The sequence below is a fragment of the Typopeltis vanoorti genome, chromosome 7 (assembly GCF_054136105.1).
Source record: "Typopeltis vanoorti isolate ZY-2024b chromosome 7, IOZ_Tvanoo_1.0, whole genome shotgun sequence".
Classification (NCBI taxonomy): domain Eukaryota; kingdom Metazoa; phylum Arthropoda; class Arachnida; order Uropygi; family Thelyphonidae; genus Typopeltis; species Typopeltis vanoorti.
Window position 1 is genome coordinate 136,644,142 of NC_143555.1, and position 26,101 is coordinate 136,670,242.

At 34.8% G+C, this 26,101-nt stretch overlaps 1 protein-coding gene across 2 annotated transcripts in view; it reads left to right on the forward strand.

The window, feature by feature from the left end:
• Positions 1–228: 228 nt before the first annotated feature.
• LOC150105108 (small ribosomal subunit protein eS7-like) overlaps positions 229–26,101 on the forward strand; it is a 65,018-nt gene continuing 39,145 nt past the window's right edge. The window contains exons 1-3 of one of the 2 annotated variants that reach the window (XM_090396157.1): positions 229–283; positions 10,166–10,240; positions 22,868–22,963. In XM_090396157.1, the coding sequence (XP_090252283.1) occupies positions 281–283; positions 10,166–10,240; positions 22,868–22,963 (174 nt within the window). In that variant the 5' untranslated portion in view covers positions 229–280. Of the gene's footprint in view, positions 284–336; positions 362–10,165; positions 10,241–22,867; positions 22,964–26,101 lie in introns of those variants that run through there. The other variant, XM_090396158.1, reaches the window with a different exon arrangement.

Below are 26,101 nucleotides of genomic sequence, written 5' to 3' on the forward strand. Positions count from 1 at the left end.
GGCAGACCAAGGAAATGCTTTCTTGACCAAGTCAAAGACAGCACGGGTTTGACGAGCTACCAGGAGGTTAAGAAGAAAGCCAATGACAGAGCGGAATGGAGGAAATTTCTGCTGAGCTACCAGTCCCAAGACTGATGCAAATGATGATGATGATTATTATTCGAGGTTATACTATCTATCATGGTTTGTCATATTAAGGAGAATTAGAGGTTAGCGCCATCTATTGGTATCTTCCATTTTGGTGCTGGCCGTTTCGTGTAACGCGTGGCATGTGTTGGGCATGGTATATATATATATATATATTTATTTAAGTTATACTTTGTTGTATTGATAAATGTTCTTGGATTGTATATGATTTAAGGTAAATTAAATTCACTTACGGTATGGTGCATATATATTGTATCCTGATTATGGGTAGCTTGTATCTTTGTTCACATTCTGTTTTAACAATAGTGTATGGAAAGTGTTCGTGTTATTAACAGACATCTCTGTGTTATAAAACGTTCTATTTTTTTTTGTACTTTTTTATTTCTTTTTATAACGGTTGCAAAGTTGAAATGTTGTTTATTCATGAAGGATGATAGAGCAACCACGTTTTTCTGTAAAAAAAAATTCTTACTGGTGAATTCTCGTTATCTCGTGTATTCCATGCCAGACTTGACAACAAAAATTCATCAGTAAGCATTTTTTTTTTTTAATATTAACTGTCTTAATATTACATTGTTATTTTATTTATTTTCTGGGTGTTTGTAATATTGAAAGGGTGACTTCTCAGAACAGTAATAGAAGATAAAGTTCCTTGAAAAAGAGGAAGGGATAGACCATCCATGAGATGGATTGATGGTGTTCGTGGAGCAACTAATCTTCAGAGAGTTGAACTCTCTGGTAAAGCAAACAACAGGACTACATAGTGAGACCTAATGTTACACATCACTGAGCATCGGAGTGACCATATGGCATCTGTGGATGTCCAGTGAATATATAGATAGATAGATGTAATAGTAAGATAGTTTGGCATCTTTCAGATGCTAGCTCTGTTTCGTGCATTTGCCACTTATTAATAAAGAAAGGGCCATATGGCTTTATTTCGGCAATGAAGAGTGGATATTAAAATTTTTTCAAAGCCAAATGTATGTAGAGACTATAAGAGTTAAGTAATTTGATCACAGAACTTATGAGAATAAAATTCTGGGCACTAAATCAATGGCAAGGATCGTATTCTCATAAGCTCGGATCAAATTACGAAATATTCATAGTTTTTACTTATGTTCAGCTTTCAAATAATGGCGAGTCTAAATATCCACCATCTCTGTATAATTTCTGTCCCCGAAATGAAGTCATGGTTCTTTTTTTTAACTACTCGTGCACCAACCTAGAGTTTTCACTTATGAAATATACATTTCTCTGACATTGGATTTAGTATTGAATGAGAGTTTTTGCTCTCTTAAGCTTCCAAGGATGTGTGTTCACTGAAGTCTATGGTATTGCCTTTACGGAATGTCTTTATTGGGGCTCTTTGTTGGGTGCTTTTCTGCAAGAGATCAGCAGTTCTGCTGGTAGGGTCAGCCTGTCACTGAGTAGAACCACTGCTGGGGGTCTTTGAGTGATTGTTAGAAATACTCTTTTAATATGTCCTTTTAATGAGATCTAATGAAAATACCTTCAAGTTAGCCTTTTGAAATTTGTGGAAATCATTTTTATATGATATGGTGGCAGAAATGTGTTCTTGTGATCAGGGAGAATTTTTGTTTTGTGTGTAATGTTCTCTCCTCCTGTTTTAAAATCTTTTAGCTCATATTTTCTTGACATAAAGTTTCAGGTTAGAGGGATCACCTAGTGTCTTGGAGAAGACTCTTACTTATACAGTGTCTGAAGAGAACCATCTAGTTCAAAACAGCTGTCAGGATAGTGCAACCTCTATCGAATGCACTAATATAATGCAAATATGTGGTAGTGCAAGTCTGGTACCATTTATTATTTCATGAAAATTAATTTTTATTAGTGTGTATCATTATGAATTATATTCAGTAGGGAGACTTGGCTGACTGAGGATATTATCATCATCCTTTTAGGGATTTAGGCCCACTCTTCTGTTCCAGTCTCATTCCATCTTTTCCTTGGTTGTCCTTGACTTCTGCTTCCTCCAGCTGGACATAGGAGTAAGGGAGAAAATACTCCTATATCGAAGTATTTTTTATTTTATTTTTTTGGTAGTCTTCAACTGTCCATTCTTTTAATATGTTCAGTCCGCTTCTTTCGATATTCATATACTTTGTCCAGTAAGAGTTTTACTCTTTATGTATTTCTGTGACACCCCCCCCCCCCCACACACACAGAGTATAGCCTGCTGTTTTTTATAGTTTTATTTCTCCAATTTCTATTATTATTATTTATTATTTTTTTTTTTCAGTTTTTATGGTCTATAATTCACTTTCATACAGTAGAGAAGGTCTTGCCAAGACTATAAACTCTTATTCTTGTATGCTTTTAACTTGGCTAGAGATGTTCCTAAAGATCATTCATGTAATCTTTAGGAAGTTTGAAATTTTTTACATCAGTGTCAGCTTCTTTTGTATATAATACAGCACATTCAAGGTATTGGAAGCAGTTAATTTGTTCTAAATTTTATTTTTAGTAATGATTTTACTTCTGGAGAAGGTCTTTATATATAGAGATAGGTCATTAGTTGATATATGGGGATAGAATACAAAGGATATAGTCTCTTAAGTGAGGTCAGATGGAACAGAATAAAGGAGTAGTTTTACTAAGAGTATCAGAATCAAAGCCAGAAAGAGTAGACGTCCACCAGGAGGACAATAATGTAGAAGGAAGTTCATTTGAGGCCAATAGGACAAAATATGGAATTGGTTGCTGCTATAATCTGGGAGTATAAGGGAGAATATAGATTGCATACATTAAAATTAGCATCAAGTAATTATCATACAAGGTTTCAACTATGTGACAGACTGGGAAGAGAAATGGTTACAAGCAGGGAAAGAAATGGAATTTATACGTCTAAGATTACATGAGACAGCATGCAGTGGATGGGGCACATGGTTTGAGAGTGCTGTCTGGTCTTAATTCAGAGAACTTAACAGTAATCAATCTAGCAATGCTGCCTTTGAGGAAAGCATTCATGCTGTCTTGACTTGGGAGATGTTGCTAGCTAGGATATTAAGATGAGATTTTATTCTTGGAGGGTGTTGAATGGGTGGCTAGGTTGCCAGAGGTGGTTGTGAGTGCTTCATCAATGAACAAGTTTAAGGAGAGGTGTGATTATAGGTATTCTGTGAATAATGGTCTCCTGTGATTAATCTTCAGCATCCACAGATACCAGTATAATTAATTTGTTAGATGTTGTAAGCTGTTGATTGTTCTATTATTCTAGGATACTTTTTTTTTATTAAATATCTAATCAGAAAATTCATTTGCACCAAGAATATGAGGCTTCTGAGAATTATGAGTTTTTCTTAAATGATAATTCTCAAAATATTTAAATTGTTGAAAGTTATACTCATTCTGGATTGTGAATGGATAGCAAAATAGATGAAATCATGGCATTGCCTGAGAAAAGAGAATTTAAAATTTTTTTAAGCAACTTTAAAGATGTACAAAATTATTACTAAAAAGGAAAATCCAATTACATCAATTTATAATATCCCCAACACAAGAAGTACAATAACTTATAGCACAACTGTCCTGTGTGTGGAGTGCATGTATTAGGTGCTGTGAAATTCATTATTAGCAAGTCTGTTCCAAAGGACAGAGGTAGATGGAATAAATGAGGAGATTGTGTGTTTGAGTTATACTGAAAAGAAATGGTTGATAGCTGCTGCTCTTGTTTTAACAGGTCCAACAGAAAGTGCAGGAATTATGTTTGCTAGTTGGAGCAGTGACCATGGTAGTACCTACAGAAGAGACTGCTGAAACAGTGCATTTTTATGATATAAGTTGAAGTCAGTCCGAAGAAAGGATTGTCTGTGAGCCAAATTGCTTTCCCCTGGATAGTATCATAGAACAACTATATGTTGTTCATACATATGAACAACATATAGTTCATATGTATGAAGTAAAGTATGTTGTACAAGTTTAGTAGTTGGGAGGGTATAAAAATTGCACAGAAAATAATGCCTAGTTTTTTTTTTTATAGAGGCAAAGGAAGCTATTGATATGATGTGCTTATGCCAGGAGAGGCTGGAGGTAAATATCAATCCAAGGAGGAGTTCTGCCTGGTGATTTGTGTATCACTGAGGATAAAGGAAAATGAGCTTGAGAAAAGGACGGGACTGCTTTTGGCGGCATTGAAGATGGCCAAGTTATCCTTGCTTCACTGAAGGATGGTATGGAGATCAGCATTTAAGGCATCGGTTTTAGTTGATCTAGAAGCATGGGATGTCTGAAAATTGCATGGTTTGTTGAGAGAGTAGGATGAATAGATCATACTATCATTGATTTAAAGTAGGTCATTTAAATATTGGAAAAAAGAATGTGTGGTGATAGACTGGAGCCCTGAGGCACTTCCATTTAGTGGCAGAGAAGAGAGGGTGCCATCTACCATGATGTGCAGTGAATGACCAGAGAAAGCTTCCCATGCCAATACAGAGGATGACAGACAACCGAAGGAAGGCAGTTTGCTAAACAGTTATTCATGGCAAACGTGATCAAGAGTGAGATCTAGATATGTGACTGTGCATGTTTCTCCGAACCTTTCCATGATGTGTGTCTACTGGTAGGTGATGTATGTAACGGAATCAGCTGTGGAACAAGGTTTGTGGAATCCATACTGGTGGGCCTCTAGTTAGTGGAGAAGTTGATGTTGATTACTTTCATTATTTTGGAAAGGACCAAGGTAATGGCAGTTGGTTGGTAGTTGGGTGGCAGGCTTTATTTCCCTTTGTTTGGAATAGGTTGCCTTCCACATGCTGAGATATAAGTGCCAGCTGAGTATAGAAGATTAAGAGATTTAGAGTACAATTATATGCTCAGGTGCTAGTTTGAGTACAACTGAATGGCATCACGACTGGAAGCCTTTTTTTTTTTAGCATCTTTAGTATTCTATGTATGTCTTGCTGAAGCACCACATAAGGCATATAATCATCATCAATTTCCTGATTTCTACCCCCAAGGGGTTTTCAGGTACAATGACAGTACTACATGATTAAGTTTACATTATTATTAATCTATCTACAATTGTCCTGCAAGCTAGTCTATTACTTGCATCACTCCAATATTGCTGTATCTAACATTTTGTGCTTTTAATGCACTTCTGATTGAATCCATCCACCTAGCTGTGGTCTTCCTCTAGATCTCTTTCCAGCCATATTGGAATCAAACAACTGTTTTGCTAACATTTCCACATGCATTCTTTATAAGTGACCATTCCACCTTAGATTACCTCTGCTGGCACATTCTTGAATGATAATGTCAAGCACCTTTCTATTATCTATCTTCATTTTTAATATGATTATTCCATCAATGCCACTCCCTTAATTTTTCTCAGAACTTTCATATTGACAGCCTGGTTGGCCAAGAGCATATCCACTCTCCAGCCATAACTGTCAGTCTTCTGTCCTCCTTTTGTAGTGTTATTCAACACTACTCCTAGTTCTCCCTCTAACAAAATACTTAGTGAACATTTCCATGCCATCTTCAGAAGATGACCTGAGTTCCATCTCCAGCAATTAAAGTCAATCTTTCATATTCACCCATAGTTGCATCATAATTGTGAAATTCTCTAGATTTTTGCTTTACTGCTTTGGCCAAACTCCTTTCGTATGCAATTTCTCCTTCACTGCACTCATCACCTTCCTAGCCTGCCTTGTGCTCCCCATTCTGTTGATGGGTATCTCAATATCATCCTAACCTATACCATCCTTTTTCTCAAAAACCCATGTATAAATCCAAGATTTATCCATTTCATCTCCTACTTTATCCTCCAAACAAGGAATACAATCTGACATCAGTAACTGATTTCAGACCAAGTCCTAGGCATTGCAGATTCTCTCCTCATTAAGTCGCAGCATAACACAAGTCTGTTTCCCTAATTTATCATAGTCCCCCCCCCCACACACACACTGTAATTCCATGTCTTGTTCTGTGAAGCTTTTATTTGCCTAGCCACTTCCCACCTGATCACTCTCCAATTGGTGGCATCATGGAGACATCTTCTGTGATCATTTTAAGAAGTTAAATACAACACGTCCCATGTGTTGCTTCAATTACATGCTGCATAAAGTAGTTGTTCTTGAGTACACCCCCCCCCCCCCCCCCAAGGAATACAATCTCCTTACTCACATGCTGTTTGCTACTTTCAATCAGTGCTTTCATAGTCGCATTATCACCCTCATGTCACTCACCGGTCTCATTTGTTTTATAACATATATTAATGATATAGGGAAACATTTAAGGGGGAGGATATTCACTTGCTTGTTGATGCTAAACTGGAGAGGACAACAATAATTAATAAAGGTAATGTAAAGATCCTGCAGAATTTAAATAAATAGGCACTGTAGGTGAAGGATAATGATTGTCAATTTAATGTTGCAAAATATAAGGTTATTCACTCTGGGCTGAAAACATTACATATCACATTGATAGTACTGGATTGCAGGAAATTGATGGGGTTAGGTATGTGGGGATAATGGTGGATAGAGTTCAGAGGGCTATTGCAAAAGTTGATAATATAGCCCAAAGGATAACTTGAATGTTGAAAAACATGCTATCAAGTAAAGATAGGAAAGTTATTAATCCTCTTTATAAGGCTATGATTCAGCAATATCTTGACTACTGTGCATGGATTTGGTCATCTGAGTTTCTTGGGGATCAGGAGGTGGTAGTGGAGAGGATTCAGAGATGAGTGACTAAGCTGGTGACAGGTCTGTGGAATGCTTGTTATAAGGATCAGTTGAAGGTGTGTGGGTTGCAAAGTTAGTTGATAGGTATATAGGAATGGACATGATAGAAAGGGGTTCTATAAGATCAATACATGATATTGATCTTATAGAACTTGGTATATATATATACACCAAGAAATTTTATATAGTTGGTTTTAATCCTTTTTTCCCAAGTAAGCAAAACAAAGTTTTGCACATGAAATATATTCACGTCTGAGTTACTTTTATATAGAGGCTAATGACTTCATATCACTTGCCTTAGTATATATATCCCATAATGCAAAGCACATCCCCCTTTCAGGCATGTATAATGCAATGCATAATGGGAAGGGCCACTACCCAGACCGGTTTCGATCTTTATTGAGGTCTCTTCAATGGGAGCCAGACCCGGGAGAGATACCAAGGTTGAAGTAATGCAGAAGTCATATATATCTCCTATATAAGTAGACAAAAAGTACTTGACCTTCTTAATAAAAATCTCTGGATGAGAGAAAGATGAAAGTTTTTTACCTAGGGTGTAATATATGTTAAAAATACCAAGAAATTTTATATACTTGGTTTTAATATGAAGTCTTTAGCTTTTATATACAAGTAGCTCAGATGTGAATATATTTCATGCCAAAACTTTGTTTTGCTTACTTGGGAAAAAGGATTAAAACCAAGTATATAAAATTTCTTGGTATCTTCAACGTATATTATGTAAACCCATAAAAAAACTTTCTGTGTGTGTGTGTGTGTGTGTGTATCAAGAGAGAAAGAAAGAGAACTGGAAGTTGTGTACGAGTGGTAGAGAGTGTGATGACTACATCTTTTTCTTGGAGAGTGGTAAGTGAGTGGAATGGATTGCCAGAATTAGTTGGGAGTGCCCTGACAGTGAATGATTTTAAGGAAAGGTGCGATAGGTGTTGTGTGTATAGAGATTAATGTGGGTTTCCTGCAGTGAATCGTCTGACTCCTTGGAGATATCCATGTAATAATGAATCTATGGTAGATCTTAGTAAAATCTACAGTAGATCTTGTTTATATTGCCAACGTGTAGATGTACTATTGAAAGATTGGAGGAATTCTGTGCTGTTGCAGTTGACATTTCCAAGGCATTTGTAGTATAGAATGATGTGGGGGGTTCTTCAGGTAATTGCTATCTTATCTTTATCAGGCCTGCAGGAGATCCAAAGGTTAATCATGGGAGGTCCCACTTTCACTCACACAGCTCATTATGCTGTGTGCTTTTAATGCATTATCTCCATGCTCACCACACTCAACTCATACTCATTCCAGAGACCAGAAACCATATTAGTCAGTTGACTCTGGATATTTTCCAATATCTCTTCATCCTTTTGAAAATCAGGTTGACCAAAATTGGAAAAAATGGCCTGATCAAAGCTTTATACAATAGAACCATAACATCCTTCTACAGATCAGTGTCCTCCACATCATTGCCATAATCCTCTGTGTTGTCCTAATGTCTCTGAAATGAAATTTTGTCTTTGTTGACCATTACGAGATCCCTCATTTCCTCTAAGATATCCTTGCCAATTGCATACCCTGCATTCTATCTTTGCTTCTTTAATTTAAAATCTTACACTTTGCAACACTGAAAAAACGATTTGAAAAAAAGTTCCATGTTTGGTCTGTAGAGCAAGGTGTCTGGACTATGTAAAAAATTAATTTAAAAAATATAAAATTGATAATATTTTTATCAGGAAAAAAATGTAAGGAATTAAAAATTCTTAGCCCACTCATGGTACAAAATGTACTGGAGGTTAGCAAGAGAATAACCTTTTGTCGGTGGGAGCAACATAAAAATATATATGTATGATAAATAGAAACGAGGATATAGCTTTAAAACAGTTATTTTGCTGACCAGCTGCTAGATATACTGGACCATACCTAATGGTGATGCTTAAAAAGATGTCATGCTGATTCTTGCATGACATCTTTTCAGTGTCCATCTTTGAAGAACAGGTAATGAAAAGATCCAGAATGTTGAGTAGAGAACATTGTTGAACATTTTAATTGGTTGATAGTTTGTTTTTGGTCATTGCTTACCAAATATGTTTTTTTTCCTGAAGGTCACTAATATTGGAAAATGGGGCTAGTTAGAGTTGTGGACATTAGTTGTCAAGGAAGATGATTGCAGATTAAAATTTATAACAATTGCAGCATGCAAATATATTCTTAATTATAACTTAGATTTATTTGTACCAATTCTAACATTTCTACAAAAATGTACTATGACTACACGAGGACAGCTGTTTTTCACAAAGTTATTTTTGCTGTTAGAATATAAGGCCATTTAAATGTCCTTGTCTTCTAACAGCAAGAATGTTAACTGATAACTATACTTTAGTATAATGATAATCAAGGCAATTTTCATGCCTATAAATGAAATTGCTGCTATGATCTCAAAATTCACTTCAGACTGGATTGTTAGGTGAAATATATTAGAACATGTCAGTGATAATTTCGGTCTGGCTTACCATGCTATGAGCAGATCCAAATATCAGGTGCAAGCCACACAGATGTCCTATATGTGTAAGTTTTGAAAGTTTAGAGTTGGCTACAGTAATTTAGAAATTGAGTTAAAGCCAAGTTTGGGCATTTTAATGGCCACATACAATGTCATAATTATGTGGCCATTATAAATTAACACATTGGATGATACAATCAGTTTCATCTGAATCTAATGGTATGCAGCAGTGGATGAAAATAGTTTTTGGAAGTGCATTTATTCAAATCTAGGATTATATATACAAGCTGTTTTTGTTTGATTTTATTATTCTGCACTTTTCATATTTTAGTTAATGGTTCATGCTGTCGACGGTCTAAGGACACCATTCTTTTGGTATTAATAACAGGCAAAATGTATTATAGTATTACTTCCAAGTCTCCATGGAGTTTGAAGACTTAATGTGGGAAGTCAAATGATCATGACAATAACTCTCATACCTTGCCTTGAAGACATTCAGTGTGGTGCACCAATATGTAGATTCTTTTCCTAATAGATAAATTTTGATATGATAAGGTGAATCATGAGCACCAAGAAACTTTCACAGAATTGTCAAGTTTTTACTGTTGCGAAATGCATTCGACTTATGATGTAATATTTTTTACCTGTAGCAGGCAAAAATTGAATTTATCCAAACTATTAAATGAAAACAGATGTTTTCTGACTGGTTAGTGTTCCTAACGTTTATTTACTTTTCAATTTAAAAATTTATTATTTATTATATTTTATTTATTTTTGTTAATAGTTCTTTCTGCTATTTTAGATGTATTCAGCAAGTACAAAAATCGTTAAGCGGCAGGGTGAAAAGGCAGATGAATTCGAATTGTCTATTGCCCAGGTAAGCTTTTCTGGTGTGTGTGTAGTTAATAGATGATCATCAAATTTTGCAATTCTTTTATTTATTCACAATATTTTTGATAGAACAACTAACAAATGAAACACATTGCAGAGAGTACTACATAACTTGATTGTGATTAATTTAAATTTATGGAGTTATGAAAAATATTTTCACTTTTAATTGCATTTTATTTTTCATATATTAGGAAAGCATTGAACATTTCTCAAATGAATAATTGTATGTCTTGTGACTTCTCGGTTTTTATACCAATTCATGCTTTGATTCTTAAATGTGGTATGTACAACTGACTTGAGTGTGTAGTATGCAGCAACTGACTACTGCATACTTCATATGTAGTATTTGGTTGCTAGTGAATGACAAGATAAATAAAATGCTTATTTTTTTTTATCCCCATGAGTATTGATGTAGAGACAGACGATAGGCAGTGAAATTATATATTTCAATAAGGTGTAATTTAATAGTATTGCCTAAACACAGTGGTAATAAATTAGTTTTTATGAATGATTATAAGATTTAATTATGATTAATTTCATTCCTATAGGCAATATTATGCTTATTTATTAGGTAACTCCATGGAATCTTAGGACTCATTTGGAAGACCATTCTCTTCCTCTCCCTCACACATAATTTCACTCATTACCCCTGTTCCCCTGTTGCATCTGTTTTAATCATAATCATGCACCATCAGTTCACACATCTCAGGCAACCTATTTAACTTATTTCCATTCATTTCCTTTTTTTTTTCATAATTTCAAACAATTACTTCCTTGTTAAATACTCTTATTCAGATTACAAGGATGACTCCTTTTTTGCCATGGATTGAAAAATCTTCCCTTGTACCTATCCTTTAAAATCACTTTGCCAACTCATCTCTAATTCGCTCTTTTCCTTCCACTTATTGGTTAAACTTCACAATCAACACTCCTGTAATTTATCCTTGCATTCAACATTTCATAGCTTATATGTCATCTTTGTTATCTGCTTCTACACACTCCTGTTTTGATGCTACATCTCTTTGAAACTGAGGTGATGACTTGTGCACACTACTCCGGATGCATTCATATAAAAACATTATAATGTCTAGTAGCCTCCTTATTCCTATTTATCACTGTATTTTAAAATAAACATGGTAGTTTGCATTGTTGTTATTATTATTATCCTTTTGCATTTTGCTCCCAAATTTCAACTTCCTATCCACTGTCTTAGCTAGATCCTCAGCCTTCTTAATCTCTTAGTCCCACCAATATGATACAGTCAGTAATCTCTTCAATCCAAAATACAAAAGCTAACAGTTCACAGTGCTAAATTAGCATTCATACTTTCCCTTTTTATATATGAAGAACATCCATGAAAGGTTGTACACCAAGCATGTCAAAATAAACGATGTTTAAGTTTATGTGGGCAGCAAAAAACAAAAACTTCGATATTCATAAAAACACAGGTTTATTTTGAAAAGTATAGTATAAAAAAAGAACAAAAACAATGATAAAATTAATGTTTTCTCCCTGACACTTGGCATCTCTTCTCTGCTACTATCTTTCCTACTTTGGGGAAAATCTTGTTCGCAGTGATTACTTTCAAAACTGATCCAAGGTGAATGTCACTAATTCTGGATCTGTCTGACAGGAGTCTTATTTCCCTTCATAATTGTAGACACACCGGTAAGTACTTCCAAATATGGATATAATTTCATATACGAATTTTCGAGTATTTTTAAACCTGGCAGGTAAATATTTGTAAAATCCAGTCATGCTAACGTCACTGAATTTCGCCTTCAAATCTGAATCACACTGGATCTCAATTACCGCCATTTGCATTTGATTAGGGACTGATTCAATATTTATTGAAAAATTCGAAGAAAACAAAGAAAACTTCCAAAAGTCTTCCAAAAATTTAAAATCTGCAAACCTTGTTTCAAATTCAGTTCTAAGGCTTAGAATTTTTTCTGTGTATTTTTGATAAGATGCAGTTTCACTTAAACTTGATTTGTTCACGTTGCATGTCAGAAAGTGCATTAAATCTTCATTTTTCAACTGCTTTTCCCAAAGAACTAATTTACATTTAAATGCCTTAACTTGGTCACACATGTTCATATGATCTGATTTTTTCCTTGCAGTTTTAAATTTAAATCATATAAGTGTTTTGTTATATCAACCATGAAGGATAAATCTTGCAACCACACTGTGTCAAAAAACAGGCTTATGTCTTGATTTTTAGTTATTAAGAACTGACATATTTCTTCTTTCAAGTCCCAGAACTGTTTAAGAATCTTGGAGCAGGATAGCCAACGTATACCTCGGTATAGTAGGACAAACCGGAATATTTGCTGTCTAATTCACTTAAGAAAGCAGAGAACTGTTGCTGATTTAAGCCTCGAGATTTTATGAAATTAATGATTTTTTTGATAGATGTCAACACATTTTCCATATTTATTACTTTCGCGCATAATACTTCTTGATGTATAATGCAATGCGTATGATGAATCTTGGATCTGGCATAAATTTCACTTTTTTTTTTTTTTGCAGTAATGCCACGAAACCATTGTTTTTTCCGGTCATAGAAGGAGCTCCATCTGTATCTACAGAAGTTAATTTTGACAGAGGTAGATTGTATTTTTGCAGAAGTTCAAAAACACAATTAAATATAATAATCCTGTACTAGTGTTATGCATTAGTACTAGTTCCAATAATTCCTCAAAAATGTTGAAATCCGTATTGCAAGCATGAAGAAACACAGCTAATTGAGCTACACCCCCAATGTCCATACTCTCATCACAGCCAATGGAAAAAGCTTCAAAACGAGATTATTTTGCTTTGATCTGAACACTTAAATTGTCGGCCAAATCAGTAATTCTTTCCGCAACTGTATTTCAAGACAAAGAGATTGTTTGAAAAGCCTTCATATTTTCAGGACAAATAATTTCTGTAGCTTTAATTAGAGATTCCTTAATGAAATCTCCTTCAGTAAAAGTTTTTGAGTGTTTAGCTATCAACTCCGACAAGACGTAGCTTGCATACACCACCGCTTCACTTTCTGGTGATGCTTTAGTAAACATGAATTTTTCAGTCCCGACTTGAGCTCTTTCAACTTTTCTTGTCTCATTAATCCCTCGTAATTATCATATTTTGATTTATGTTGTTCATAGTGATGATTAAGGTTGTATAACTTTGGTACACTGATAACATTATTACATATTAAGCAGATTATTTTATTTTTTACTTCACAGCAAAAATACTCCAATTCCCACTTTTCTTGGAAATTTCGATGTTCGTTATCAATTTTTCGTTTATTACTATTACTTGGTTTCAATAGAGACATGCTGAATACAAAGGACTGATAAAAATTAATAATTGTTAACATAAAATAATAGAATATTTGAATAAAAACTGATATTTTTTCTTGAACATCAACTTACCAGACACTAAATAACTGCACAAATTAATAAGCACAACGTAAATAAACTTATTTCTCTTGTTCACCAAAAGCGAAATATTTCCTGTTATGCACACCACACAAGTCAGTTCAAACAAGACTGACGACTAGACGTGGACATGGCACTGGCACGTGATAGTAGGTATATAATCGGCTGGTAGAAATAGTGGGGGAAATGGTTTGCCTGCATGTAAAGGAAATGCATGCAACATTGCTATATGTAGTAATCGCTTTCGTTGGTAAACGTTTGGCTGGGCCCCAAAAATATTCGGTACGGGCCGCGAGTTTGACACCCATGTTGTACACAATACAGTCGACTGTCACTATAGCAGACATCAATATTGCAAAATCATTTATTATAACAAACTGCCAAAACAGTTTAGAGTTTTTCTTCCCATAAAGTATTCTTATGGGCCTTACAAGTCTGTTATTGTGAGAGTCCAATGGACTTAAAGTTTGATAATCCAGAAGTGCTTTGCTCTAAAATCAAGCATAGCTCATTTTCTTTATGCCTCCAAGGCTGCAGGTTCTAATCTCACCATGGGCATGGATGTTTGTGATTGTGAAAATACTAGTGGTGGTGGGCACTAGATGGCGTTGGTGTAGATGATGCAGTTCACTTGTGGAGATGGAGAGTTGTTAGAGTAGGTGGCCCTCCCTCAGTGAGTCTGGACTCTTTGGAGGTGTCACATAGTAATAAAGTCATAATAATAAGAATCTTCTACTTAAAGACATTTGTACCACTAATAAGGTCATAATAATAAGAATCTTCTACTTAAAGACATTTGTACCACTGTGATATCTGAATCTGATTTTTTTTTTTTAATCACTCCCAGACACAAGAGGCTGCTCAGTCAATAGCAAATCAGTGCTGTATATAGGCAGAAGTCAAGAGAAAAGTAACACACAAAAGTAACAGAGTGGTGGAAACAGTCACGTGAAACAGCCTTCCCTTCATAGGGAAGGCTGTTTCACATAACTAAGATAGATGGAACGCAAGATAAACAGGAGTAGCAAAGTCAGCAGTTCAATTCTAAAAGGATGGTCAGTTGTTCATGTTGTTATAGGTGTAACAGAAAGGGGGAAGCACAATGGATGCCAGTTCTGTTGAACAGCACTCACGGAAATATCTGTAGAATAGACAAAATGCAGAAATTTACTCTCTGCAGACTTCAGCCACTGTGAGAAACCAGGAGACCAGACCTGTGCACAGTAGTCAGAGTGAGGTCTCATCAAAAGGAGCAAAACGACTTCCTTATCGTTATGTGTCAAAGTCCATTTCAGCATTACAGTTATCTTCTGAGTTGTATTTGCAATCTTTGTTATTTGGCCCTTGAACTTCAACTTCCTATTTACTAAAACTCCAAGAGCCCTAGCGTGATCAGTTTCTTTTAGCATAATCTGAACCAAGTGCATAACTTTATATTTACTAACATTGAACTGATAACGATTTTCACATGCCCACATTTCCAGCCTATCCAAATCATTCTGCAAGTACTGCATATCAGCAGCACTTCTGATTATCCTACCTATCTTTGCATCATCATCAATAGGTGTATGTCACATGACAAATCCTTCCCAATGTCATTAATGTACGGGTTGGACCAAGGACTAAACCTTGTGGCACACTAGATGTACTAATGTTAATCAGATAGTTCATTTAGGCATGGCAGGAATACATGTGGATTGATGGAGCAGCAAATTATGTTGTATAATTGTGTTGTCCATTTGTGCACAAAATGTGTGTATTTCCACATTTTATTTATATTTTGCTTGATACTCTAAGAATTCTTTTATTCACTGATAATCAGCGTACACTTTTTACATAGTAATATATACATAAATAATTTCCAGTCATCAGAATTATCTGCCCTTTCTCAAATCCTATGTTCATTACATAAGCTTGTTTTTCTTTTTGTCAGCGACTCTTTTGTCTTATGAATAATAGATATCTTGCATATCTTCTCTCCAACCAACATGTTGTGAGTGTGAATCTTGCCATGGTCATGGATGTTTGAATTTCTTTATGGATTTCGTGACCACTGCCCCACTTATTGGAGGGCTGAAGTGGCTTGAAAAAGTTCCACTTTTGGTCTCTAGATGGGGGGTTTCCAGCTTGTTAATTTTTTTTTCTTTTTAATACAAAAAAAAAAAAATATATAAAATCAACAAAAATAGAAACTAAATTCTTAACCCACCCATGGTACAAATGTACTACAGGTTCACAAATAAACTCTTTGGGGATGGAAGCCACATTAAAAAAAAAAAAAAAAAAAAAAGCTAATATGTTATTGGAGATGAATAAGTATAGTCCAATTGTTATAATACATAAGATTGATTTTATTCAGGAATAGATAAATTTTTACACAGTCTGTTTTTTATGAAGACTTGTATGGAAATGTTCTTATACCATATAAGCATTCTATCCCAAACAGATACTATACTGCTAAAAAAAAAGTTTTATTGTATTACTAATTCAAAATGAAGGAGCAAATTGTACTTGTTTGTGAAATTTTTATTTCTAATGATACAAACACATGTTATATGTCAACGCTTGAAATGATAAGATCCTTTATTTGCCTTCTTAGAGTTAAAAAAAAAAAAAAAAAGCTAGCTCTGCAGGAGAAAGTATTTTGTATTATTGAATTTGCAAAGTGTAATTCTGTAATTATGGCTCAATGTAAATTCCACACTCAATTTCAGAAACAACCTCCTCATCATAAGCAGATTTGCTTGTGGTACAAAAAATTTCAAGAAGAGGGATGCATCTGTAAAGGAAAAAAGTCCAGACAGTCTGTGTTTCTGAAGTTAATGTGAAAGAATTCGACAAACATTCGTACACAACCAAAGAAAATCCACAAGCCACGCAAGCGAGGAATTAGGTGTTCCTCAAATAATGGTATGGTGGGTTCTCAGGAAACAATTGTATATGAAAGGCTACAAGTTTCAGTTAATGCAGGCACTACACCCTGGGGACAGAAAAAAGGTTAGACAATTGCATAAGATTGTTAGATGACATGGAGGACAGTGCCTTTGCAGCCCAACTCTTTTGAATCAACTTTTTGCCTAACATGTTTATGTTGGGAAGTGTTTTACATGTTTATTGTACTGACAGGACTTTTCATTAGTGTGTGTGTGTGTGTGCCGTTTTTGTGTTGTGCAGGGAGGCTGAACTGATGCAAAAATTATGCTGCATGTTAGTTGCAAATCTTTCAGTAGAATTTTATTTGAAGTTAGTATTTGTGATCTGTCTTAATGACTTTTAAAATTTAAAATGCAATCAAACAAACACTTACTTCATGCAAATGAAAATGTTTGGAAGTACAACAAACGATTTTGCTTGAGTCTATGTAGCATAGTTTCTATGCAGGGGAGGTGTTTCATTAGGTAGTCTCATTTTTTTCCCAGTTGTCACTAATTGCACTATTTGTTGACACATATATTACACAGACTGCAAATGTCTCTTTACCTTATTCAGTTATACAATGAAACTGTTTTTCTTGCATTTGCAGTAGTATAGTGGCTGTTAGTGATTTATATTTTGCAAACAAATTCCTTTCCTTCTATTCATAATTTTTTTTAAAATTATGCCCAACAAAATGCAAATATGAAAGTAGAGTTTATAGGCTCTTGTATTCTGCACTCCCTCTCCTAGATACTTATAACACAAGCACACATATATTACAAATGTAAATTATTCATAATCCATTTTACAGTACTGAAAACATTTCTCTTCATACCTATTTCTCTTTCTTATACTTGCTATTCTTTACATCTTTTAGTAAATCAAGTATAGTAACTAATAATCAAATATATTATTCTCTTTAATTATTGTTTTTTAATATATTCTGAAAAGAACATTCCCTTTCACTTATTCCCCTCACCTCAGTGCAGGATTAGTTAAAGTTCTCTCAACTTAAAGAAACCTCTATGAAAAGCAGGGCATTTGATGCTCTGCTTTTCATTAGGAATGAAATTGCTAGTAATTTCGCTTGCTTCACTAGATAGTTTCGTGGCAAGTGAGCTACTACCATCCCAACTTGAATTGTTAAGTAGTGAAGTGAATTGTCACTTCACCACAACAAACATGAGCATATGGGGGGGATAGAACATCAACATGCAAACATCGAACATGAAAGAAACTCACCAAAAGTGAATGTGTTTTGTGCCATTTCTCACAGGAAAATTTATGGGCCTTTCTTTGCTGAGGCCACAGTAACTGGGATATCATACCTCTATGTTACAAATCTGGTTGTTCTCTCAACTTAAAGATACTCTGCTGACTTCATTTTCATGCAAGATGGGATGCTGCCTGACTTTCACCATAATGTCCGTAATTATCTCAACACAACTCTTCCTAACCACTGAATGGGTCGATACATGACATGAGGAACCATTATAGGTCTCTTTTTACTAAAGGTGAGTTAGTCTTATAGGGTGGTGGAGGGTTTTTCCTACAAGAAACTCTGGTTTTTCATCCGTCAAAACAGGCAAATCAGTCACGTGAACGCAAACACACTTACAAACATTTACTGTAGGGCAAGGAAGGCAACAGGGAAACCACCTTGTTTCATAATCATTATTCCCTAGTAAAGTATAGCATGTTGCTATCCCAGCAACCATAAGGTTAAGGAGAGAAGATACGAATCTAAACTACCAGTTAATTTGCACACAGAATATCTATTAACCATTTGACTCATTAAGAGATTGAGCAACATATACCTGACAAATGAGACAATAATTTGAAAAAGATATGCTGATAGGAAACTAATAATAACTTACTTATGCAGTATTGTACAGTAACTTAAGGAACAAACATGTTTTTCTTGTCATTCAAGTTGTCTCTAATTATACTTACACTGACTGTAAATGTCTCTGTACTGTATTTAGTGATACAATAAAATTACTTGTTTTGCTTCTACTGTGCTAATTTATGGAAGTGAGGCATGGACGATCAGAAAAGGAGATGAGAGAAGAATAATTGCAGCAGAAATGAAATTTATGAGGAGAACTGTAGGATATACCTTGTTAGATCATAAAAGAAATAAAGAAACCATGGAAGAAATGAATGAACAACCAATAATAGAATATATCGACAAGTAGAGATGGAAATGGAAACAGCAAATTAGTGATTCTACTATTGTCCATTCTTTCAAACATACACACTGGGGAAGAGATCAGTTGGAAGACAATATCAAAGATGGAATGAGACCGTAAGAGCCCCAAGGCCTAATACCAGATAGGAAGATGATGATGCTTCTACAGTATAGTGTCTTTTGGGAATTGAATGTTTTTCAGCCAGAGGAACATTTTAATCTCTTAATGATTTAAATGGTACAAATCATTTAAATGGACGAAGGTCTCCCCCCATGGTTTTCCAGGCCACTTGGTTTTCTGCCTCTCCCATCCATCTCACTCCTGTAACTTGTTCCAGTTCATCCCTCCACCTTCTTCTCGGTCTTTGTCTTGTTCCATCCATTGGTCTCCACTCTTGTTTTTCTAGTCCATCTCTCATTGCATCTGGCAATATGCCCAGCCCATCTCCACTTAGCCTATTTAATGTATTTTACAATATCCGTGACACCTATTTGAGATCTTATCCAGCTATTTGTCTTCTTATCTCAATGTTAAATCTTAGCATACTTTCCATGCGATGTTGTGTTGTTCTCAGCTTTTTGTTTAGGGCTTCTGTTAAAGTCTATGTTTTTCCCCTGTATGTTAAGAAAGGAAGTATGCACCGGTTGAAAGCTTTCCTTTTTTAGACTCTTCTCATTTTCTCATAAGCCATCCATTCAAGGTGAATTCTTTATTCAGTCTCTTGGCAATCCTCAAAGGATAACAGTTGGCCCAAATATACATATGAGGTAACTTATTCAATTTCATGGTTTTCAACTTTGACAGTTCTTTGGTTTATGTATTTATTCATCATTATTTTTGTTTTTTCTCTATTTATTTTTAATCCAATTATTCCGGAGGCTTCATTTAGCTGATTTCTTCCAGATCTTCAAGATTATCTGCTATAGTATACCCACACTTTTGAGATCTAAACTTGGAAAATTGCCAAGAATGGTCGATTCATGCTGAAGGGAAGAAAGAAATGAAGGATGTGCGCCAACACATGAAATCACTTGCTTTATAGGTAAATTTTTCCAACTGTTATACAAACAACATGGTTAACTACAATGATCATAAAACAGAAGTTAATTTTCCAACGTGTAATAATAAACAACTCATCCCGCAATACGGAATGATTACCCTATTATCGGAATAGATTCTCCTTTTTGTGACATGCGCAGAAGTGTCGAAGGGTCTCTGATCTGTGGGCGAACTATATTAGGACATTACCTGCAAATTTCAGGTGATGCAGCCTTTCTCCATTTATGTTTATTCCTTTTGTTTCCCAATCAAGGCTTCTAAAGCTTTCTAATGCAGCTGTAAATATTTTGGGAGATATAGTATCACCTTGCTGGATGCTTTTTGTGCTGGAAACTTTCACTGTTTGTTTATAATTTAATTACAGAAGTTGCATTATTGTAAATATGTTTTAGTGTTTTTATCTGTGTGCAAATTGATTGGTAATTTAGATTCCTGTCTTCTCTCCTCAATCTTATGGTTGCAATGTGCCACTTTACTAGGGAATAATGATTATGGAACAAGGTGGATTCCTGTTGTCTTCCTTACCTTGCAGTAAGTGTAGGTGTGTTCATGCGACTGATTTGTCTGTTTTGAGAGATGAAAAACCAGAGTTTCCTGGAGAAAAAACCCTCACCACCCTGTGAGACTGACTAACTCACTATTAGTCTAAAAGTCTTGGTAATGGGCTCTTTATGTCATGTATAGGAATAGAACCTGCTTGCAGTTGCTGATAGGAGTGCATCCATCAATAAGAAACATGTTCATATCAGAACAAAAATCATATTTACAAGAAATAATAACCAGAAATGTTCATCACATGACAAAATGTCTTTTTGTAGTCCTGTGGAAATGGTATTTGCTTCCTTAGTGCTGGAGTGTCAGAAAGAAAATCATTATCAAATTTGAATCTAGTCTCCAGCTCAAGGAACTTTTTTTTTCCCCATGTGGTTCTTGAGTTAGTTGACCTTTGGCACAGGCAAGCAGGATTTTTATTCTGGAAACTTAGGTTTTTGAGCTTCATCTCAAAAAAAAAAAAAAAAAAAAAAAAACTGATTCTATGGGACCATAGAATTATGACAGTTGCCTGGCATACTCTCTCCAAATGCTTATAAAAATCATTCTTAACCTTGGGCTAGCTAACTGTAAGTAAAGGTTTAATTTAATTTGGCAATACAGTAGTCTGTACTAAAATAAAAGGCATTAGCCAATTTTATCATTATTATATTAAAAACATTCACAAAAACCAATGATTTTTACATTGAACTTGCATTGTATTCTTTGGCTGCTCTACTATAGCAAATCATAATTGTGATTTTCTGTAATCTGTGATTTTTTTTTTTTTTTTGAGGGGAGGTCGTGTTATATATGGGGGGGTAACCAGTTGAGAGACCTGCGGTTGCCAGTACCTTGTCTCCATGAACAGGCTTCTGCCAATCACTAGCCTTTGTTAACTCTGTCGATTGATGTCATTAACGGCTGATTCTGAATAAACCAATCAGAATTCTGAAAACATTCATACGTCTGCAACTCGGTAGGGTAAGTTAATGCGGTAACAATATTTTGAGTTCTAGCCTATAAAAATGTTTGAAAATAAAAAACGATTGTCATATTCTTCAAAATTCAAGTTAAAAGTCATCAATTACGCAAAAGAACATGGAAATAAAGCTTCAGAGAGACGGTTTGGACCTCCTCCCACTGAGTGGAGAAAACAGGAAGAACAACTACTCAAGATGCCAAAAAAGAAGAGGGTCTTAAAAGGAAAACCAGCAAAATGGCCAAACTCTGAGTAGAAGCTTAAGACTTGAATTATGGAGTGCCAGAACGGGATATGTGTCAACCAAGCTTATTCAATACGAGGCAAAAAGAAATGAACATTGTTGATTTCCCAGGAAAGGCAAAATGGTGCTTCAGCTTTATAAGGAGAGAAGGGTTGGCCATGAGAACATGGACCAAGTTAGCCCAGAAAATGCATCTTAGTATGTATCTTAAAAATATGACCTAATTACTAAATATACTTTGAATATTTAAAAAAATATCAAATGTGTTTGGTTTTATGTTTAAAATATTGATTTCTTAATTTTGTGTTCGAAAAAGTAGGATTTGTCTTATACACGGGGGAAAAAACTAATTTTCAAGACAGTCATGAAGATTGATATGTTCATTCTAATTAATGGGTGATGCTCTAAAAATTTGTTCATAACCATTACACTTTGTTAAATCATTACAGTTTTACCAGGTGTGTCTGTTTTATTTTCATACAATGTATATTTTTGAAAATTATGCCATCATTGTTTATATACATAAAGTTACACCCTGAGTTATGCAAGTAATGTGTTCCATAAACCTTTACGTAAGTCGAATTTGAAAATTACATACAATTGGCTACTCATACTGCTGTCTTACATTAATTTTTTTGTCATTAATCAGATATTTTTCATTTTTGGGTGATTAAAAAAAATTTATCAATTGTATGTGAATAATATACATACTGTATATTATTCTGTGCCAGATCATCGATCCAGTGAGACAACATATTGGGCCCAGCCTCTTCTCGGTAATAATTGTGCCCTTCAACGCTACTGCACTTTCGTGCTTTCAACAATGCGAACTTTATCCTTCACTATTGTATTCACTGTCGAAATAGGTCGATTTATTTCCCGAGCTATTGTTGATAGAATTTTCCCGCCTTCATATGTATGAATTATTTTAAACTTCTCTAAAGTAATTGCAGACCTTTTGTTTTTTTAGATTTATTACCAGCGCATTCGGTTTTGCGTTTGCATTCCGTTTTAAGGGTAAAAAAAAACTACAAAATTAGCAGCGATAACAAGTGACTGAGCTAACTATGTGAGTACATCTACTACTGTACTGCAATAAGGCTGTTAAAGATGCACCTGTGCAAAGCTGCAAACGTGTTCACATGCGCTAGTAGATTTACGTAACTGCAAATTTACATAAGTTGCGTGTTGCATAACTGGGTGTAACTGTATATGTTATTTTATTTTTATTTATATATTTATTCATTATTTTTTTATCTAGGCTCTCTGGGAACTGGAAATGAACAGTGACTTGAAAGCTCAGCTTAGAGAATTACATATAACTAGTGCAAAAAACATTGATGTAAATGGCAAGAAGGTATATTCTATTGTGTATGATTTCATATAAATTTTTTTTTTTTTTTTTTAATTTAGAACGAGTTTTTTTTTACTGGAAAATGTATAATGGTTTAATAATAATCATATTGCACATATTCATATTAACATGCATATTTGAAATATTGCTTCATAGTTATTGAGATATTCTGAAAAAAAAAGCTCCCATCTTTTAAAGACAAAAGTTTTGTATTTTTGTTTTATAGATGGGGTATATTGAAGTTTAACTAGCAGACTTTTTGCTGTTTTTGGTGAAATGGTTTACTTGTTAAACAACAATAGCATATATACCTTAATTTCAGTTGTTAAAACCATCAGTGAGGAAACTAATGATAATTCTACCCACAAAAACCATAGCTCATTTTGCACTGGACTGAAGGATATATAAACCAGGAATCCTAATGTAGAACCCAAACATGATTCATTTTCAAGTCATGTGAGATCCCCAATAAACAGAGTAGTCTCATGCTGTAAAAAAAATCCTTTATTGTTGAAAAACTTTTGCAGACATCTATCAGGATAGGATTCAAACACAGAACGACCATCATCAAATTCCTGATTTGTACTCTCAAGGGGTGTACAGGATATGAAAGTACTACATGAAAAATTTACATCATTAATAACTTCCTATCTACAATTTTCCTCCAAATCAGTCTGTTATTGTCAAGACTCCAATATTGTCAGATCTCATATTTCTATCATCTATGGCACTTTGTACCGTATCAATCCACCTATTTCTTGGTCTTCCTCTGGGTCATTTTTCCTATCAACCTGGCAGAGAACACTTGTTTTGCTAATCTTTCATCGCCCATTCTGTTTAAGTGACCGTACCACCTGAGATTAGCTCTGCTAACGCATTCCTGGATGTTGACAATGTCAAGCTCTTTCCTAATATCCTCGTTTTTAATATGATACTGCCATTGATGCCATCTGTTCATGCCTATAATCTTTCTCAGGCCTCTCGTATCTGCAGTCTCTAGTCTTTGATCAAGTGTTTTACTTCTGACCGAGCTCTCAGATCCATAAGTTAAAACTGGTTTGAACACTGTCTTCTATAAAGCTAATTTAATGTTCTGACTAATTTCTCTCTTATTCCATATGAATTTATTCAATTGACTACCTACCATGCCAGCTTTGATTCTGTTGTCTATTTCCATATTTAATTTACCATCTACAGTAAAAATCGTGCCTAAATAGCTGAAATGTTTTACTTGTTCCACAGGTTCTCCGTTCACAACACAGTTGACGTTTTCAACGATACTACCGATTGTCTTTGTCTTTTTATTGCTGACCTTCATACCATATCTATTACAACAGTTATTCAATTTAATCAGGGAACCTTGCAAGCTTGTAGCGGATTTATTTAGAAGTATGACATAGTCTGCATAAAGCAAAGAGTTGACATTAACATCTCCAGTTTTGATATCATGTTTAATGCCACTTTCCTTCATAATGTGATCCATATAGATAATGAATAACAGAGGGAATAATGTACATCCTTGTCTCACACCAGATTTAACATTAAACCATCTTCCTTCAATTCTAACTGCTGATTTACAACTGAAATGACTAAGAATTGCTCGATATAATGCCCCATTGACACCATATAACTGTAGCGTATTGAATAGCTTGTCTCTTGGTACTTGTCATATGCCTTTCCCATATCGACAAAACTTAAATACAGATCTTTGTTATATTCCCATGCTTTCTCAACTATTTGTCGTAAAGTGAAGATCTGATCCTGACAGCCTTTATTTGCCCAAATTCCAGCTTGTTCTTCGCCAAACTTTTCTTCCACAATCTTCTCAACTGTTTCTTAAATATACTTGCATAGATCTTGCCAGGAACACTCATTAGGGAAATACCTCCTGTAATTCTCACATTTAGTTTTATTTCCTTTTTTATATATGGGTACTATTAGAGCTCTACTCCAATCATCAGTAATTTGTCCCTCTGTCCAGGCTTTCTGAACTATACAGTGCAGCCACTGTAAGACCTTTATACCGCCATACTTCAGCATTTCTGGTCGAATATTATCTACTCCTGCTGCCTTTCCACATTTTAAGCCTTTGATAGCTTTTTCTGCTTCAAGTATGGATATGTATTCCTGCCTGTATGCAGGCTGAGTGTTTTTTAACACTGTGCTATCACTACTTGCTTTGTTTAGCAATTTTTCGAAGTAATTACTCCATACTTCAAGGATATCTTTTTCTCCTCTTTTCCTGTCACCTTTATCATCTCTAATTCCTTTTACAGCACTCTTTCCTCCATTTTTAAGATTCTTCAACAACCTTCAGAATATCTTGCCACCTTCTTGATATTTATTTTCTATGTTCTTGCCAAAATCCTCCCATGACTTGTTTAGCTAGTTTTACAAGTGTTTCGCTTTCTTACATTTTGTTTCTATATTCTCTAAGAGCACAAGCTGACTTATTTGCCAGGAACTTTTGATATGCTTTCTTCTTTTCCTTAACTTCCTGTATCAACCATGGAGTTCTGATTTTTCTATCTTTGCAGACAACCGCACCACATGCCTCTGGCTGAATCAATCGGGGTTTTCTTCAAGGCTTGCTACTGAATCTCCAAGGTTTGGTTCCTGTTCTCAAACTCTTTTATGTTTTCTTCAATAATCTTTGTGTATTTTAGTCTACAGTTCACATCTGAGAGCTGCTCAACTTTTATTTGCTTTAAAACTTTCTTACATGTTATACTTTTCAATGTGAAATTCAAGTTTATCCTGCTCAAGACTAAATAGTGATCACTTCCAATTTCAAATCCTCTGAATACTGGTGTCCTGCACCAGTGGAAAAACATCACTATCAACAATAGCATAGTCAATGAGACTTCTTATTCCTTGCCTCTTCTCTCCAATGTGAATTTGTGCACATTTTTATGTTGGAACATGGTGTTAGTAATAACCAGTTCATTTCCTGAGCAGAAATCCAACAGATATTTGCCATTATTATTAGCTTTGCTCTTTTCTCCAAATTTTTCCAAAATATTTTTGTATGTCTCACAATCATTTCCTATTCTGTTATTTAGATCCCCAACAAGGACCAATTTTTCCTATTGTCTTACTTTGGACAGACAGGTAGGTCTGTTCAGAAATGCATCTTGGAAC